Genomic DNA, 16420 nt, shown 5'->3' with positions numbered 1-16420 from the left:
CCACACCCCTCATTTGAAGCCCTCCATAGCCTGCTCCACGGCTGCGGGTGCCACCGTCCCGGCCGCCGGGCCCAGGGTGTCCTTGCTACGCTGGCTTTTGAGCTCAGTCTTGGTGATGTAGGCCCTGTCTGAGGAGATGGCCACGTCAAAGGCCATCAGTTTGTCTGCCAGCTCCACTGAGCGCGCGATCAGGCAGTCCAGCGCTGCCGTCATGGCCTCTGCAAGATTGGCGGACGCGCATGTTGTGGCAGGTGGTGGCAGAGTGGGGTGATCGCTGCCTGCCTCCTCCTGCAAGCCTCTCAAGCCCCAGCCACCTCCTGATTGCCACTGGGGTCGGCCCCACCTCACCTGTGTGGAACGACTCCTCCTCCTCCAAGAAGTGCACCATGCCGTCCCGCTCACTGCACTAGGGGGGGCGGGGGGGGGGGGGGGTGATAAAGAGCGCTTAGGGGTGCCACCAACAACGTGCGGATGCATGACCAGTGGCGCCGGCCGCCGTGTATACTTAGCCTGCCAGGGCTGGGACCGCTGCCCTGCACCTGATGCGTGCCGACACCTCCCCCGCATCCATCATGCGCAGCACTGCCAGCTCCGCCTCTGCCAACCCGCCCAGTCCCGCCTGCGCCGCAATGTCGGCCAGGCTGCGCGAGGGGCGCGCGTAGACCACGCCAGCAGGCAGGTTGGCAACCACTTGGCATCCTGCTAGATTGGTGCGGATGTCATGAAATCACACGGCACAACACAGCCCCATGCTGCCCACCTGAGCGTGAGATAGGTCTGCGTCAGCTTCTGGATCTGCCGCCGAGCCTGACCCTCAATTGCCAGCCGCACCAGGCCCACATTCCCGTCCTGCACAGCGGCTCACAAACCACAGCCTGGGCATCTGCCGAGCTGCCGCTACTGAACAAACACGCCTCCCATCCTTGCAGCAGCCTGCCTTTGTCACACAAGCACAACTCTCGCCCACCTGCTCAAACTCCCGCTGCTTGCCCTGGGCAAACGTCGCCAGCTCCGCCGCGCTCTTATCCTGCCCGCACAGCCGTGCCAGATCAGAGTAGGGGCCGCACTCGCTCTTGATGGCTCGCCTGCAAATTCAGCATGAACATCACGTGGTGGCTGGGTGCGACTGCCCCCAACTGGTGCTTTTTGGGGTCAGGGACAGGCACATGTCCAGGCGTGCCCTTGGTCAGGGGCCACGCAGGTTGACGGCGTTTGCTCCCAACATCGACCATCACAGCACGGGTGCTACCAAAGCTCCGCTCCAGCCAGGCCCTAACTTAAGCAGAGCGCCTAGGTGGCTGATCCACTTACGTGACCAGCGCTGACGTGTGCTTGGGAAGAGTTGGCACGCTGCCAGTGGCCATCAAGCTGAGCAGCATGTACTTCTTGAGGCAGGCCACGGTGATAGCACTGAGCACCATCTGAGGGGCCGTCAGTGCCGCCAGCAGCAGCTCCAGGGCACGAGCGTAGCGCCGCCTGCAGGGCAGGGTATTAGATTGAAGCAGTGTGGTGCCAGGTTCAATAACGTGGCGCGCGTGAGACTTAGAACGCCGTGGCCACTACAGACTCCGCGCCCATGTCCCTCCAAAAAGTCCCACCTGCCAATCTCCAGCAGCGCTCCATAGTAGCAGTAGAGCAGCACATCGGTTGGCGTGGTGGCTGTTTTGGAGGGATCCACGCTGTACACATCAGCATCCAGCGCCGCCCCTGCCCCGTTGTAACACTTGGAAATCAAGCAGCTGCAGGGTGGGGGCCGGACGGGTGGGCGGTTAGGCACATGTGCAGCCAGGCAAGAGCAGGGGATGGGGTGGGGGATGCAGCCACATTTGGATTTGGCACACGGTGCACACGCTCATGGACGGCCCCAGTGCCTGCAGGCTTGCACTGACTGGCGGGCTGAAGTAGTGCGCAGCCCAGGCCGCCTCGCTGAACCTCACAGCTGGAAGAGGTCGCCATGGACGGGTGACAGGTAGTCTGCTGAGGGACACAGCTTGGCCACGGCGGCGCGCAGCGGCAGCACGCCCCGCTTGGGCTGGTTGAAGGCCAGGCAGTGGCTCTTCACCGCGCGGCACAGCGCCGTGACTGAACCAGGAGGAAGGAGGGGATACAGGCACAATTCAGGCAGCTCTTGTTGACCACCTGTGCTGTAGAGCTTGACTGGGCATCAGGATTGCGCTCTTTGTGTGGATTGCGCTGAAGCCAAGGCGCCTGACCCACATGTGCCAGCCCCCAAGCCGCACCCTGCGACCACGCCCTGCTGCCGGTGCGCTCACACTTGCTGGGCGCCAGGCGCACTTGAGCGGCGGTGCAGGCAAGCAGGAAGCGGCAGGCGGCCTCGAGGAACTCGCCATCACCCTGCTGCGCATTGGTGCTGCGGGCCTTGGCCTCGCTGCAACGAGGCGAGGGTGCGTACGGCGGGGCAGGGCTTGGCGCACGCAGCATGAGAACTACTACTGCTAGAGTTTGGCGAGAAGAACCACACACAGGGCATGGCATGGCTGATGCCCCCAACCGAGTCACAGTCACACCACTCACAGCAAGTGGAGGCAGCCTAAGGAGTGAGCAGCAGCATCCAGGTTGGCCACCGCCGTCAGCAGGCCGCCCGCGCTTTGCCGCATCACGTTGTCCTGGGCTACCGATTTGAGCACATTCTGCAGGCTGCCCAGGTCGGCATCCCCCGACAGCGCCTGGATCTGAGCCACCAGGCCTTCCAGTGTTCCCATGGCGGCACCAGCGGCGAGGTTGGCGGGCCTGCGTGGAAAAGCGAGATGGGTGGGGGAGCTGGGCAGGCATGTGTGCTGCGGCAACGGCGGGCGTTGCGCAGCAGCAACTGCGGTGAGACGTCATGAAAGCTACACCTTGACCGCGTAACTAACCAGTGCAGGGGGCACACGTCAGCGGCGGCGGCAGAGAGCCCGGCCACCGCCAAGTGCACTGTCCGCCTCGGGGCACTGACCGATGTCTGACTTGCTTGCTTGCCTTATGGGGAAGGGCAGGGGAGAGAGGACTCTCACTGATCCGCAGGGGCCACCGATCGCGGCCCGCCGGGTCCCGATGCTTTAGATGACGCTTTAGCCTGCGAATGGAGTTTATCCGGCAAGCCAAAGACGGCCGCGAGCGAGAAATGCAGCCTGAAAGGAGTGACAATGGCAGCGAGAAGGGGCGTCTGCTCTTCGTGGGCGCGCACACATGCTCCGACACGACAAAACGACATGAGAAAGCAACACAATCGCAGAGAAAAGGCCAGGCAATACAACACATGTACTTTCAGGCAGTTCATGCGACTTCTCCGCGCCTCGCCCTCCCTCTTCCGACCGCTGGCGGACCACTCAGCAGGAGGCGCACGCACCGAGGCACGAGGCGGCCTCATCATGGTGAGCGCCTCTCCAGCGTGCTGTCACTCCTGCAGCGCGCCTTCAGGGGAAGTAGGCGGCATGTAGCGCAGCCAGGACGCGAGAGGCGCACCCCGTTGGCAGCCGCCTGCATGCTGCATCGAGGCTAGCGCTGCTCCCCAGCCCCTTGCCCAGCCCTCCCATGATGCAGGACACGCCAGTGAAGCTTGCAATCGTCATGAAGGTCATGGGCCGCACAGGCAGTCGGGGTCAGGTGCGCAGGCCGTGTGGCAGCTTGCAACCCTGCCCCGCTCTCCTGCAGGCCACAGAGTTGCCAGCAATTTTCATTGACGATCGATCCAAAAATTGCGGCTGATTTTTCAGTGTTTTTTTGTTTTGTTTACTACCGCCCCGTCTGCAGGTCACCCAGGTGCGCGTCAAGTTTTTGGACGATCAGAACAGACTCATCATGCGCAACGTCAAGGGCCCCGTGCGCGAAGGTGAGCTTTGAAGCTCCTTGAAATTTGAGGGGACGGGGTGGGTAGCGCAACGGGCGAATCGGCGCAGGCATGCGCAAGCACAGCGGGCGACCGCCTCACCCACGTGCTGCTGCCCTTCTTTGCCCACGACTCAGGCGACATCCTGACCCTGCTCGAGTCTGAGCGCGAGGCCCGCCGTCTCCGCTAGACTGCAAAGCCTATTCACCTTGCTGATCTTCCCAGCCCATTTCAATGCGGCGATTGACGGATTGATGTAGCATCGTGGCTTGGCAAGAGCTTGAATGAGGTGTAACCCAAATTCCGCACTGTGTGAGGCCAGCCAGGGGCACGTGGTCTTGAGGCGGTGGAGCCGTCATTTGGGTTGCCGTAGACGGGCAGTGACATGCATTGCTGTAGACGGGCAGTGACATGCGGATAAGCATTGCAATCCAAAACACTCAACAAGCACTGCTGCAGAGTATCGCGAACAAAGTGCAGCAGAACTACAAAATGATCATGTGGCGGGGGCTGGTGCTGCTGCCGCTGCCAGCTCTGTTGCCCGCGCTGCTTGGCTGACCTCCAGCCACTTGCGCATTGTGTCGCCCGCCCGGCCACTGCGTGGGAGGAATTCAGGAGCGGTTCAGTGCGCGGCAGATGAATAGCCCTCGCGTGTGCCATGCACCTCCAAGAAATCCAACACACAGCGGGGCACAGCGGGTGCCAAATACTTGCATTGGGAACCCAGCGTTATCGATCCCACCTGCGCTGCGCGTCCTGTGCCATGGCCACTCCTTCCTTTGCGTCCGCCGCGAGCGTGGCTGCCGCTAGCGCCACCCCCGCGTTGAGGTTGAGTGCATCCGCCACTGGGCCCCGTGCCCCCCCAAACGCATCCTGCAGCAGGCGCCGGACAGGCCAATTCATGGACAGACAGTGAGGCGTTTCTGCAATTGAGATGGCAGTCGGGTTAGCCAGCCCGTGTGATTCATCATGCAGCATGTCCTTCGCTCAAGACACCATCTCAAGACACCATCTCCACCCACTCATAAACGCCCACATTGACTCGCACCATGAGTATCCGCGCATTGAGTGCAGCATCGCCGCCGGCCAGGTCCGCCACCTCACAGCGAGGGATGCCAAGCTCGATAGGCTCTAGCGAGTAACTGTGCTTGCCTGATCGTATGCGGCCAACGGGGGCAGGGAATGTGGATGGGCAGCCAAGGCAGCGAGATGCAACTGATGCGCACGAGCGGCCAGGTAAAAAACAAACCTCGTCAGACCTGCAGCAGGCTGGTGGCTCTGTACCGCATCACCTTCCACTCACCTTGCTGCGTGACCTCCACCACATCGGCAGGTCCCATGGGCGTTAGCTCGTCCAGACCACTCGAGTGCACCACTAGTGCCTTCTTCACGCCCAGCCGCTGCAGGGCAATGACCGGGTTCATAGGTGGTGAGCAGGGCACATGATGAGGTCGTGACAAAGACAGCGAGAGGCTGGTAGAGGGGCACCATTCCGCTTGCCTGCAGCGCGTCAGCCATCAGGTGGCTGACTGAAGTCGAGTAGACGCCCACCAGCCCATAGGCAGCATCAGCTGGGTTCAGCATGGGCCCCAGTAGGTTGAAGGCGGTGCGAACCCGCAGTGATTTCCGCACGGGAACAACTGTCTGCAATGCAATGCAATGCCGGATGCGGTGAGCAAAAGGTTTGGATGGTGGGCAGGCAAGCAGTGGTGAAAACCACAGAGCTCCACAAACAAGCTCCTTGCAGAGTTTTATACTGCCACACCTTCATGGCTGGGTGGTATGTTGGGGCAAACATGAACCCCACGCCTGCCTCCTCCAGGCACAATGACACACCGCCCGGGCCCAGCTCCACTGCAACTCCCAGCGCCTCCAAAACATCCGCACTTCCGCATAAGCTGGAAACTGCACAACAGGGTACATGGCATGCAGGCAATTGGAGGCAGTGGAGCCATGAGTGTTGACAGCAGTACGTGATGCAAGCTGCAAGCCGTTCACCCTAACGCACCCGAGCGATTGCCATGCTTGGCCACCTTCGCTCCCGCGGCGGCCGCCACCACAGTGGCCCCTGTCGATATATTGACTGATCCGATGCCGTCGCCGCCAGTGCCAACAATGTCTAGGACTGCAGGCGGCGAGCATAGGGCAGCAGTGGCGCAATTTTCAAGGGTGAGCGCTGTGAAAGCGGGAGTCGACAGCTCAGCAAGCTGCTTGCGGCAGGCACTAGAGTTACAGCTAGTGCCAGGCACTGGAGTTTGCATCACGGCGAAGACAGGGGCACAGGAAGGCATCATGCCGGCCGGCAGCCACCCATCCGAATCACCGATCACAACCCCAGCACTTGCCGTCGTAGCTGGTGTGCACAGGTATGCTAAGGGCACGCATGGCCTTGGCCAGCCCGGCAATTTCCTCGGCCGTCTCGCCCTTGGCACGCAGCAGCACCAAGAAAGCAGCCATCTGAGTGGGCTCCGCCCCCGCCACCAGCGCCTGCAGCGCCTCGCTCGTCTGCTGCTCGCTGAGGTCTTGCCGCTGCATCAGCACCTCCAGCACCTGCGACACGATGTGAGCGGGCGCACAAGTGTGTGTGGTTTTGTCCACAACAACAGCAGCGGCGGCTTGTGCCGCCAATGTTCAGGTCGCCCCCCCACCTGGCGCAGGTCTGTTGCAGGCGCAGGTGCGCCATTGCCGCTACTGCAGGGCTTCAGCAAGCTGGGGCGGCAGCCGCGAGCCCTGGCAACAGCAGCGGAGGCCGGAGGGCGATATGGCCGAGCGCACAGCCCACTAGCGACGCTGCGCCTCTGCATTATTGCTCTCGTCAAGAGTTGGGCTTCAACAAGTCGAAAATCGGCGACTTCTGTGACACACAGAGCACTGTGCTGTGTCTAAGGGCTGGAAGTATGAGAAATACACTTATTAGGGCCCAGACGAATAACGGGTGCTTGCGAGGGGCGCCCTGGTGAGCGTCCTGCTGCGTGCTATCCCACCGCACACGGAACCCCCCTTCGCGGGTCGACCACATGTATTTATCATCAGCATCGACATCAGCAGACACGATTGCTGGTTTATTGGGGCTTATTCCTAGCTGCGCCACTCGCAGCTCCGGGCTGTGTCACATATGCAAGCTTGCGCAGCGCCTCAGGGTAGGCCGCAGTCTCTCAGGCTGTGGCAAGCGGTGGCGCGGCTGCGGCAGGCTGGCGGGGTGCTGGCTTCTCCCGCCTCGCGCCGCCGCCCGACTCCCCTGTGTGCAGCTCAGCAACAGTGGCAGCCGGCGCCAGGGCTGTCCATCCTGCCGTGGACAGGGGATGACGAGCAGATGGTAGCGCTGGAGGCGCTGCGGCAGCGTATGGCATCCAGCCCTTACCCTGACGCAGCACAGGATGAGAGCACACTGCGTTGGTTCCTGCAAGACCGCAAGCTGGATGTGGCGGAGGCGGAGGAGAAGCTGCTAAAGATGCTGCGCTGGCGTCGCGAGTTTGGGTGGGAGCCGCCTGTTTACGAATGTTAGGGCAGGGCCACAGGGCGTGTGTCCTGCGGTGCACCTGGCCAAGCCTCGCGCTGGCGGCACCCCTTGCCCCCATGGCATCCATCTTGCTGTCACCCTGCCCATGGCCACAAAATGCGTGCTCGCCCACTTGTCTGCACCCCCTGCCTGCTCCTCGCAACAGTGCCGACCTGATTGAGTGGACCGACGTTGCTCGTGAGGCGGCCACTGGCAAGGCCTACCTCCACACCCACGATGATGTTTCAGGCCGCCCTGTTGTTGTTGTACGTGCTGCCAAGCACATCACTGGTGCGTTCTTCGCATGCACTTGCCAATGCAGCAGTGTGCTGCACCGCAATGCTTCACAATGCCAGCTGCAAGTTGCATCTGCGGCATGCTGCTGTGCTCCCGCGTCACAGGTGCTCTGGTTGTCAGCCACCCAGCACACATTGTTCACAGCAGACACCTTTCCCCCCTCTGCCGCAATCCCTGCCCCCACAGGTGCCTGCAGCCTGCACGACAGCCAGCGGCTGTGCGTTCACCTGATGGACCTCGCCCTCGAGCGCCTCGAGGCTGCAGCAGCTGCAGCGCCGCCCGGCACGCCGTCGCCGCCCCAGACCGTGCTGGGAATCTTCGACCTGCGCGGCTTCACCTCTGCCAACGCGGACTGGGGATTTGTGCGTTTCTTAGTTGACGTCTTCTTCAACTACTACCCAAAGGTGAGTTGAAGTCCAGTTCCGTGCGGCCGCGGCTGCTGACACTTGGGCGTCTTGCAGCTGGACTGCATTGTTCTCCTGCTGTGCTCATTTCCGCTATCTGTGCTGGCTGCCTGCAGCGTCTGTCCCAGGTCCTTTTTGTGGAGGCGCCATGGGTGTTCAAGCCTGGGTGGGAGATAGTACGACCGGTGAGAATGGCATTGCAACCTTGCTGTGACGTGTTCTATCATGGCCAAGCTTTCCCTGCTGCCGAGCAATTGCAAGCTCTGCATTCCTTTTTGTCCTCGCTTCTTTGACTGTTGCGCGTCTGCCCGCGCCTGGCCTCGCTGCAGTGGCTGAAGAAATATGCGGCCCTGGTGCGCTTTGTGTCTGCGGACGAGGTGCGGCGAGAATACTTCACACCGGAGACGGTGCCCGAGGACTTTGGTGCGCGGGGCTTTCCACCAAAAGTGCCCAAGTGATGCTCAATGGCGGCCATCAAGCAACCACCTTGCATCAGTATTGGCAGGACGAATCTACCCTGGACGAATCCAACCCTGGGTCTTGCGAGAGAGGAGAGAAACAGCATTGCGAGTTGTATGTGTGTGTGTGTTTGTACTGTGCCGGTAACACACACTGGCAGTTGCTCGCTTTGGAGTACCAGCTGCAGCACAGAAGGGAGGTGCAGCTACATATTTGCCAGCGACTGATGCAGCGTCTGCAGGTGGTAGGGGCAGATCTGGGAGTGGGAGGCTGCACGCCTGGGGCAGCAACAACAGATCATGGACCATGCATTGCAATGTTACATGTATGTGTTTGAAGTCACATTCACAGCGTGACCTGCATGCATACGACTACAAGCGACAGGAAGCTGCCAAAGCGGCTATTGATCTGGCGGACGACGTGACGGCCGCTGCCACATACTGCGACGATGTGGCCAGCGAAACCGTGTCCCCTGCAGCAACTGCACCCGGGACAGCGGCTGCCACAGGTGGATGCAGGCTGCAAGTACGGCTGCCCATGCCGCTAGCAGCCACCGCACCACCGCTGCGGTGCTGCGGGAACAAGCGTCATACCAGAACCACGGCCACTCTTGTGGATGGAGAAAGCGGAAGGCAAAATTGATAAGGCGACGCGTGCGTCTGCAGGATGCAGGCAGAAAGTGCAGCATGGGTGAGAAAGCAGGCAGACAGGCAGGCAGGCGAGGGCGCGCACCTATGAGCAACGTCAAGAACGCAGCAATGAAGCTTCACTGCGCTAAATACACCTGAAAAAAAGCACCATGCCTGCCTTGAAGCTACTAACCAACCGTCCACACCCCGCACCCACCTGCCAGCGGGGAAGAGGGCATCCAGGGCCTCGAAAGCCAGCTTGTTGACACGTCGTGCCGCATAGCGTGGGCCCCCCGGCTGCGTCAACAGGTACATTTCGCCCTGCACGCAACTTGCAACTGGGACAAGGTAAATGTGTATGTAGTGCTGTGTCACAGGCATTCTGCACTCCAGATGTGTTTCCACACGCAGCGGAAGATGTAAAGTTGGGAAGGCACAAACGGGCCTCACAGACTGCCCGGCACGGGATTGTCGGCTGGGCTAGCAGGCACGGCAACAGTACAGCCAAACATCTTTCCTCCCCCACCTGCAACCGCACGCGGGTGGCGGTCGACAGGAGTGCCAGGTGGGGCCGCCCCCGCAGCGCCATCAGCATGTGCAGGTAACGCAGGAGGCCCGCCTCTGTCCGAACCTCCTTGCTCAGGGTATCTGTCACAGGTTGGGCGTCGTGGCGGTGGGCATGTGGCAACGAGGGGAAAAGCTATGTTGGTAGACACATCCGCGTCCACGCAGAAGGCGAGCCCAACACATCGTCCTTCCATTACACAGCACAACACATTCAGCATACCACTAGCTCAGCGGATCACCTGTGATTCGGTCCACTGCAAAGTCTGCGCCCTCCCCCGCCACGTGCACGCCTCCAGATGCCTCCAGTGTGTGGTGGGGGCTAGGAAACACACCCAGGGAAGCCAGAAATTCCTGCAGGTGAGCCATCGGACGGGGTGTGAGACGCAGCATGACCTTCAACAAGCTCACGCGCGTAGAACACCATGCGGTGTGGTGCTAATCACCTCTCTGTTGCAGTAGTATGGGAGAAAGGCAGCCACTAGCGCCATGATGCTGTCGCGCCCGGGTGGCGGCAGCGCATCCAGGCGCCGCTGGTCAGCGCTCAGCACTACCTGCAGCGCGGGACACATCGACGAGCTGCTGTCAGGTGAAAGAAGGCAGGTGAGAAGAGCGCACGCCAGCGACCCAGCAGACGCGGGCGGGCGGCAGCTGTGCCCGCATCTGAACTGCCCGCCAGCTTGCATACTCGACCCAGCCGCTTGGTCTCCACCCCACCCCATTCTGCTCACATTCTCAGCCATGAAGGAGTAAAGGGGCTGGAAGGCGGTCCGCCCAGTCTCCGCATCTCCAACGAACAGCTGGCGGGCGCCTGAGCAGGCGGCGGGCGAGTGGAAGAAAACTGATAGCAATTCAAGAGCATCAACCCTGTCCAACAGCCCTGAATCCTGTTCTGCCACAACGATAGCCAAATGTGAGGCAAGCTACAGCGGTACCACACCGACACAATCACAGCGTGGCACGGCATAATGGATGTTTGGTCCCCTGGCGGCAGCGACACCTGCCTGAGAACAGGACGTTCAGGTGCTTCAAGCGCTGGTCGGCGCCGCCCGCCTCTTCATGCACCAGCAGCCACTGGTGCAGGAGTAGCGCATAGGTGGGCGCAGTGAAGGGCTGGCCCCACAGCTGGCGGCATGCGCCCAGCAGGGCCTCTGAGGCGGCCCAGGAGCGGCAGAAATGGGGCGCAAGGACCTCATACCAGCGGCGGTACAGGGCGCCCGTGCTGTCTGCAGCATGAGAGATGGGAGGCGAGGCAGGGATGGGGCTGGCAGGAAGTCGAGCAGTCATGCATCAGGTAGCACAATGCAGCACCACCTGCCTGGTGTGGCAGTAGGCGACATCGAGGGCAGCATACTCGAGCGCTGGCGCGGATTGCAACGGAGAGCGTGTTCATGCAAAGACGGTAGCCACCCACCTCGGGCCGCGCTGTTGAGCTCCCCCGTCACGTCTGCAAACACTTCTGCGCAGATAATGTCCCTATCGTCCTTTTCCTCGGCCTCCGTGGCCAGGCGCAGCTTGCGCAGGACTTCATCTGCTAGGCGGCTTTGGACAGCGCCCGCCGCGGGCGGACAGCGCCCGCCGCCCGGCACCTCGCCGCTTCTCGTTGCCACCGCCGTCTTCCAGGAGAATTATGTCGAGGACTGTTGCAACAGCCGGGAGACGCCCCGCTGTTGCACGCCGGAGGCTATTGTGCTTCCCTGGCGCGCAGCTCTCTGTGGGTGGATAAAACGAGCAGAGGAAGGATAATTCGTGCGGGTCGCGCTCTCTGAGGAGTCCTTCACTTTTGTGCCGTACGGGGCAGGACGAAGTCCCAAGTGGGTCTGAACGCGCACGATGACGGCGACGTTGTCCTCCTTTCCAGCCCCAGCCAGAGTCAGCCAGGAGCTAAGGCTCGCGGCTGGCCACCAGCTTTTGTGGATGTTGTCGGGACCAATCAGAAGACTTGGGAGTGGGCTGGGAGCGTTTTTAGGCGGCGGTGCCGGGCTGGGGTCGATGGTAGGAGTGGTGCCCCAACAGGCCGCTGCCCAGGCAGAATCCAAGGTGGGCAACGGCGGTTTTCAGTGAGCTGCTCACATCTGCCAGACGTGCTGGCACAGGCGGCCACGCATCCAATGCCGGGCTGGCAGCCGAATCCCTTGCACCACCATGCCTCTCCAGCTGCCGCAGCCGCGCCCCCCCCGCCCGCAGGCACATCAGGGGTCCATGCAGCAAAAGCGTCCTCTAGCATTGGATGATGTTTACATAGTAGGAGCAGCCCGCACGCCCATCGGCAGCTTTCTAGGTTGCCTGTCCGGTTTTTCGGCAACGAGCCTGGGCGCCCTGGCGATTCGAGCGGCGCTGCAGCGCGCTGGAATGCCCCCCGTTGATGAGGTGAATTAGGTTTTTTTGGAGTTCGTGTATAAACTCTAAAACATACACCTTTTTTTGTGTGGACATTCCATTAATGCAGGTGTTCTTCGGCAACGTGTGTTCGGCAAACCTCGGGCAGGCGCCGGCCCGGCAGGCAGCGCTTCAGGCGGGGCTGCCGGTGAACGTCGAGTGTACAACGGTCAATAAAGTGTGCGCATCTGGTGAGCAAGGGAGGGGCTTGGGCTCACTTGGGAATTTGCCCACCTGACAACTTTTAAGTTGTGAGGGTCCAAGTAAGTCCAGGTAAGTTGTGAGGGATGTGCCTGTGAGCCTACTTATCGCAAGAAACGTTGGCAGTAACACCTCCTGAAAGATTGAGAGGGAGTGGGGCTTCATCCGCGGCCGAAGAGGCGTGCACGCTGCATGCTGTGCCAGCTAGGCGCAGGATTGACTTGAAACACCTCTCAAAGACATAATTGTGGCGCAGAAAACAGCCCCATACTACCATTTTTGTGTGCCACTATTTTTGCAGTAATGCTCTGCTTCAGCTTTGATTGCGTAGGTACGAAATCAATCATTCTGGGCGCGCAATCGATACAGCTGCGCACCAACGAAGTAGTTGTAGCCGGCGGCGCAGAGAGCATGAGTCAGGTTCCACATTACATCCCGGCAATTCGTGGTGGACTGCGCCTCGGACATGCGCAGCTGGTCGATGGGATGATCAAGGACGGACTGTGGGACGCCATTCATGACATCCACATGGGCGAGTGCGCTGGTGCGCATCAACTGGCAATGTCTGTTTGTTTTGGTGCGTAGACAATATACACTGGTTGCCTGTTTGGATGCAGAGATGTGCGCGGAGCGGATGGGCATAAGTCGCGAGGCCCAGGACGCTCATGCCATTGCCAGCGCGGACCGGGCGCGACGGGCGGTGGCAGAGGGGCTTGTTGACTGGGAGGTGGTGCCGGTGGAGGTGCCCAGCCAGAGTGGCGGAACTGTCCTAATCAAGGAGGTAGGGGTGGGTGGGTTGGGTGGATGCGGAGGCTTTGTGATTATGGCCAGGACTCACATGCGACACCGCGCGGCTTTGCATGCCCATGCCACTGCTTGGCGCTGCAGGACGAGGCCATCGCCAAAATGAACGTGGACAAGCTGCGCAAGCTGAAGCCCTTCTTCCGGCCTCAGGGCGGCACCATCACGGGTCAGCAGCAGCTGGGTGTGAGTGCCGCTGCCCAAACCTGTGTTGTTCGATCCGAATGAACTCCTTGCCTGCAGCCGGCAATGCGTCGCCCATCAGCGATGGAGCGGCAGCAGTGGTGCTGGCATCAGGGCGGGCAGTAAGGGAGCATGGGTTGCCAGTACTGGGGCGTGTTGTTGGATACGGGGATGCAGCAGTCGACCCTCGCGATTTTCCCACTGCGCCCGCGCTGGCGGTGCCAAAGGCACTGGAGCATGCTGGTGCGTTGTGGCGGGGGCAGCAGGGACAGCATGCAGCAGAGTTTGCTGCAATCTGCTGCTGGTGTGATTAGGCTTCCTTTGCTGCAGTCTGTTGAGCAGGCCATGTTTTATTGAGCCAGCCTGGCTGTAGGCTTTCGTTGACACTTTGCCTTCCTTGCCGTGGACCTGCAGGCGTGAGAATCGGTGAGATTGACTACTGGGAAGTGAACGAGGCCTTCTCGGTTGTGGATCTGGCCAACCGCATGCTGCTTGACCTGGACCCGGAGAGGTGGGCTGGGCACAGCCCTTTTTGTGCTTGCTTGCAGGAGAACCGAGAACCCTGTGTGCAAGCCTTGCCAGTCTGATCAAAACCCTGCGCCGCTGCCCTCGATCTGCCTGTTCACCTGTCTGCGTTTGCAGGGTGAATGTGTTTGGAGGCGCCGTCGCGATGGGTCATCCCATTGGTGCTAGCGGTGCCCGCGTGGTTGTCCGTTTGCTTAACATTCTGCGCCAAAAGGATGCGAAGCTGGGGTGTGCCACCATATGCAACGGTGCGTACCCTACTGTGCACTCGCAGTGCGGTGCCTCTGCGTGCCCAGTGTGGCTAGTGCTCTCCCACTTGCAGGTGGCGGCGGCGCCTCCGCGGTTGTCATTGAACGCCTGGACTAAACACAGGCGCAAATGCGCGTTACCCCACATCCCCACCATCACACGTGCGCTTGCTCACAGCTGTCAAACTGCACGCACAATGCCTGCCTCAATCATGTAAATCTTCTGGCATGTCCACGCCAACATGGCATTGACTTACAAGAGGGATTAGCAGCGGCAGGAAAGAGGTGCAGGAGCAAGGCGTCAGTTTTTGACGACGTGGCCGCCTATGTTTGAGACTTGGTAACAAACTTGATAAAAGGTACTGGTAAAACAGGTACTTTTAAACAGGTGTATTGAGAAAATTCCCCAATGAAGTTCGTAGGACCGTAGTCACCCGCTCATAAGACCGGTGGTAGTCACCCGCTCAATGTTGGCTCGCTCCTCGGCTAGGGACACTGTCCATGAACGACACATTGCCCTCCTGCCATGAATTAAAAAGGCTGTGCAGCTCTGTGCTCAGCGTGCTCGCGGGCAGTGGCACAGGCCCACCCACTTCCTGCAGCGCCGCCGTCTGCTGCTGCCCAGAAGCGCCAGCAGCCGCCGCGGCTGCCATAGCAAATGGGTTGAATGGGTTGGGCCCAGTGGCTACGCTGGCACCCGAGCGGGGCTGTACCCTGCTCGCCGCCAGCGCCTGCTGCTGCACTGCCGCTGCTGCTGCCGCCACCTGTTGGGGCTGCATCCAGCTCCAGAAGGGCAGCGGCGCAGGCAGCTGCGCCTGCGCATCCCCAGTGGCCGGCGCTGCCATCACTGGCGCCACACCCACCTTTGTGGCAGCTGCTCGCGGACCAATCGCTTCACTGCCATTGACCCGCGCCTTCCGCCATTCGAGAACAGCCTGCTGCGCGTGCTGCGCCTCCAGCAGCGCTGCCACGCCGTTGTCGCCTGGCCGCTGTCCCGGCAGCAGGGGCCAGGGCAGGCTGCCCAGCTGCTGCTGCAGGGCTGTGGGTCCATTTGAGGACTCTGCAGCACCAGCGCCAAGGGCAGCCGCCAGCCCGCCCCCCAGGCTGCCCGTGAATGCATTCGGCTGCCCAAGTGGCGGCAGCAGTAGCTGCGGCTGGGGCGATGGCCCACTGAGGGGCAACAGGCCAATGGACCCCAGAGACATTGACAGGGAGGGCATCGATGCCCAGCTTGGCTGCTCAGGAAGGCGTGGCCGTGGCTGCACCTCATCTTGCTTCAGGTCAACAGGAGACGTTTGTTGGACCGAATTGTGTTGAAGGTGATGTTGCAGAAGTAATTGATATCGCTGCTGCTGATGCTGCTGATGCAACAAAAGCTGCTGGTGGTCCTGCTCCTGCAGCAGCTTCTGATGTTCCTTTTGCAGCTGCAGAAAGGCCCACGGCAGTTGCCGGCCGCTTGTCAGCGCTGCAGCCGCTGCCATGAGGGAGGGCCCATCGGTGGGCGGCACGCGGCGTGCTGGCGGCGACAGCGGGCCCCGCCGCTCCTCCACCTGTGCCGGTGCAACTGGTAGTTGCAGCTGCAGCTGTTGCAGTTGACGGCCATACCAGTCAGCGCTGCACCCCGACGTCACCTGCTGAGGTTGCGCCGCTGCCGACGCTGCCGACACCAGAGTGTGTGCTGCCGGCATGTGCCTATTGCTGACAGGCAGGCCGCCTTGTAGTGCTCCCGCTGCTGCTGCTGCTGAGGGTGGCATGCCACCAAGGACAGTACGCAGTGCCTCGACAGCGGCGCCAGGCGGCATGCTGCAATCCAGCACGTCAGCGGCTGGCACCAGCGGCAGCTGTAGTGGCTGCACAGCCGGCGCAGCAGGCGTTGGCTCTGGATTCCTGAACGTCTCAGCAGCATGGCGAGGACGCTTGTGGCTGCTGCCGCCTGCCCGCATGGCCGCCTCAGCACCTCTCCTGGTTGCCTTGCTCGCAGTAAGCTTGGCCCCCGAGCGGCGCGCCTGCGGGGGCGGCGAGTCCTCTTCCTCGCCGCTTTGTGCCTGCAGCGCTGTTAGAGCTGCCGTTCGCCGCCGCCTCCCATACCGGCTCACGTCAGTGCGCTCACACTCCAGCAACTCCGGCGAGTCGCGCTGCGTGGGGGCTGGGGAGAGCTCCTTGGGCGGCTGTAATGCGGCTGGCCGCCAGCGCGCATCCATGCCCAAGGCTGCAGGTGGGGAGGAAAAAGGGCTTGGTGGTAAAACAGGCCTGTGTCGGATGCACCACAGGTCGCAAAATGGGGGTAGAGCAAGCTAGCATGCAGCCCACATGCCCTGCCTCACCTTGTAGAAGCTTGCCGCGCATCCACTCTGCACCAACAGTATAGCGCCGCAGTGAGAACCATTGCAGCGCTTAGCATC

At 61.4% G+C, this 16420-nt stretch overlaps 6 protein-coding genes across 6 annotated transcripts; 3 read left to right on the top strand and 3 right to left on the bottom strand.

Moving 5' to 3' along the window:
- Positions 1 to 9: 9 nt before the first annotated feature.
- CHLNCDRAFT_139345 (hypothetical protein) lies at positions 10 to 2723 on the bottom strand (the record flags this gene model as incomplete). The annotated part of the gene is made up of 10 exons (XM_005844123.1): positions 10 to 218; positions 349 to 401; positions 540 to 641; positions 761 to 849; positions 968 to 1085; positions 1312 to 1476; positions 1599 to 1739; positions 1938 to 2082; positions 2241 to 2389; positions 2536 to 2723. 10 exons carry the CDS (start codon positions 2721 to 2723, stop codon positions 10 to 12), a joined length of 1359 nt encoding a protein of 452 aa, XP_005844185.1.
- An 814-nt stretch (positions 2724 to 3537) lies between these two features.
- CHLNCDRAFT_27155 (hypothetical protein) lies at positions 3538 to 4019 on the top strand (the record flags this gene model as incomplete). The annotated part of the gene is made up of 3 exons (XM_005844205.1): positions 3538 to 3606; positions 3754 to 3832; positions 3967 to 4019. The coding sequence occupies 3 exons, from the start codon at positions 3538 to 3540 to the stop codon at positions 4017 to 4019; spliced, it is 201 nt and encodes a 66-aa protein (XP_005844267.1).
- A 306-nt stretch (positions 4020 to 4325) lies between these two features.
- On the bottom strand, positions 4326 to 6385 carry CHLNCDRAFT_27114 (hypothetical protein; the record flags this gene model as incomplete). Its single annotated transcript, XM_005844122.1, has 8 exons — positions 4326 to 4425; positions 4572 to 4702; positions 4878 to 4981; positions 5133 to 5229; positions 5318 to 5473; positions 5595 to 5734; positions 5838 to 5954; positions 6163 to 6385. Coding segments are annotated over 8 exons (1068 nt in total), but the record flags the coding sequence as incomplete, so codon positions are not given.
- Positions 6386 to 7128: 743 nt separating this feature from the next.
- On the top strand, positions 7129 to 8647 carry CHLNCDRAFT_32681 (hypothetical protein). Its single transcript, XM_005844204.1, has 5 exons — positions 7129 to 7306; positions 7495 to 7619; positions 7812 to 8029; positions 8146 to 8214; positions 8359 to 8647. Exons 1-5 carry the CDS (start codon positions 7143 to 7145, stop codon positions 8485 to 8487), a joined length of 705 nt encoding a protein of 234 aa, XP_005844266.1. The 5' UTR covers positions 7129 to 7142; the 3' UTR covers positions 8488 to 8647.
- Positions 8648 to 11883: 3236 nt separating this feature from the next.
- On the top strand, positions 11884 to 14136 carry CHLNCDRAFT_27161 (hypothetical protein; the record flags this gene model as incomplete). Its single annotated transcript, XM_005844203.1, has 9 exons — positions 11884 to 12051; positions 12131 to 12251; positions 12593 to 12805; positions 12879 to 13042; positions 13150 to 13231; positions 13306 to 13495; positions 13667 to 13756; positions 13888 to 14018; positions 14093 to 14136. 9 exons carry the CDS (start codon positions 11884 to 11886, stop codon positions 14134 to 14136), a joined length of 1203 nt encoding a protein of 400 aa, XP_005844265.1.
- A 312-nt stretch (positions 14137 to 14448) lies between these two features.
- On the bottom strand, positions 14449 to 15223 carry CHLNCDRAFT_139339 (hypothetical protein; the record flags this gene model as incomplete). The annotated part of the gene is made up of 3 exons (XM_005844121.1): positions 14449 to 14513; positions 14608 to 15078; positions 15190 to 15223. The coding sequence occupies 3 exons, from the start codon at positions 15221 to 15223 to the stop codon at positions 14449 to 14451; spliced, it is 570 nt and encodes a 189-aa protein (XP_005844183.1).
- Between the last annotated feature and the right edge of the window lie 1197 nt (positions 15224 to 16420).

The sequence above is a fragment of the Chlorella variabilis genome (genome assembly GCF_000147415.1).
Source record: "Chlorella variabilis unplaced genomic scaffold CHLNCscaffold_24, whole genome shotgun sequence".
Classification (NCBI taxonomy): domain Eukaryota; kingdom Viridiplantae; phylum Chlorophyta; class Trebouxiophyceae; order Chlorellales; family Chlorellaceae; genus Chlorella; species Chlorella variabilis.
Note: the sequence above shows the minus strand (reverse complement) of the source record. Positions and strands in the feature narration are given on the sequence as shown.

Excerpts from the sequence above, each read along its gene's own strand:
- CHLNCDRAFT_32681 (XM_005844204.1), top strand. The coding sequence starts at position 7,143 with ATGGTAGCGCTGGAGGCGCTGCGGCAGCGTATGGCATCCAGCCCTTAC. Across the intron at positions 7,307-7,494 it reads CGCTGGCGTCGCGAGTTTGG|TGCCGACCTGATTGAGTGGA; the intron begins GTGGGAGCCGCC and ends TCCTCGCAACAG. Across the intron at positions 8,030-8,145 it reads TCTTCAACTACTACCCAAAG|CGTCTGTCCCAGGTCCTTTT; the intron begins GTGAGTTGAAGT and ends GGCTGCCTGCAG.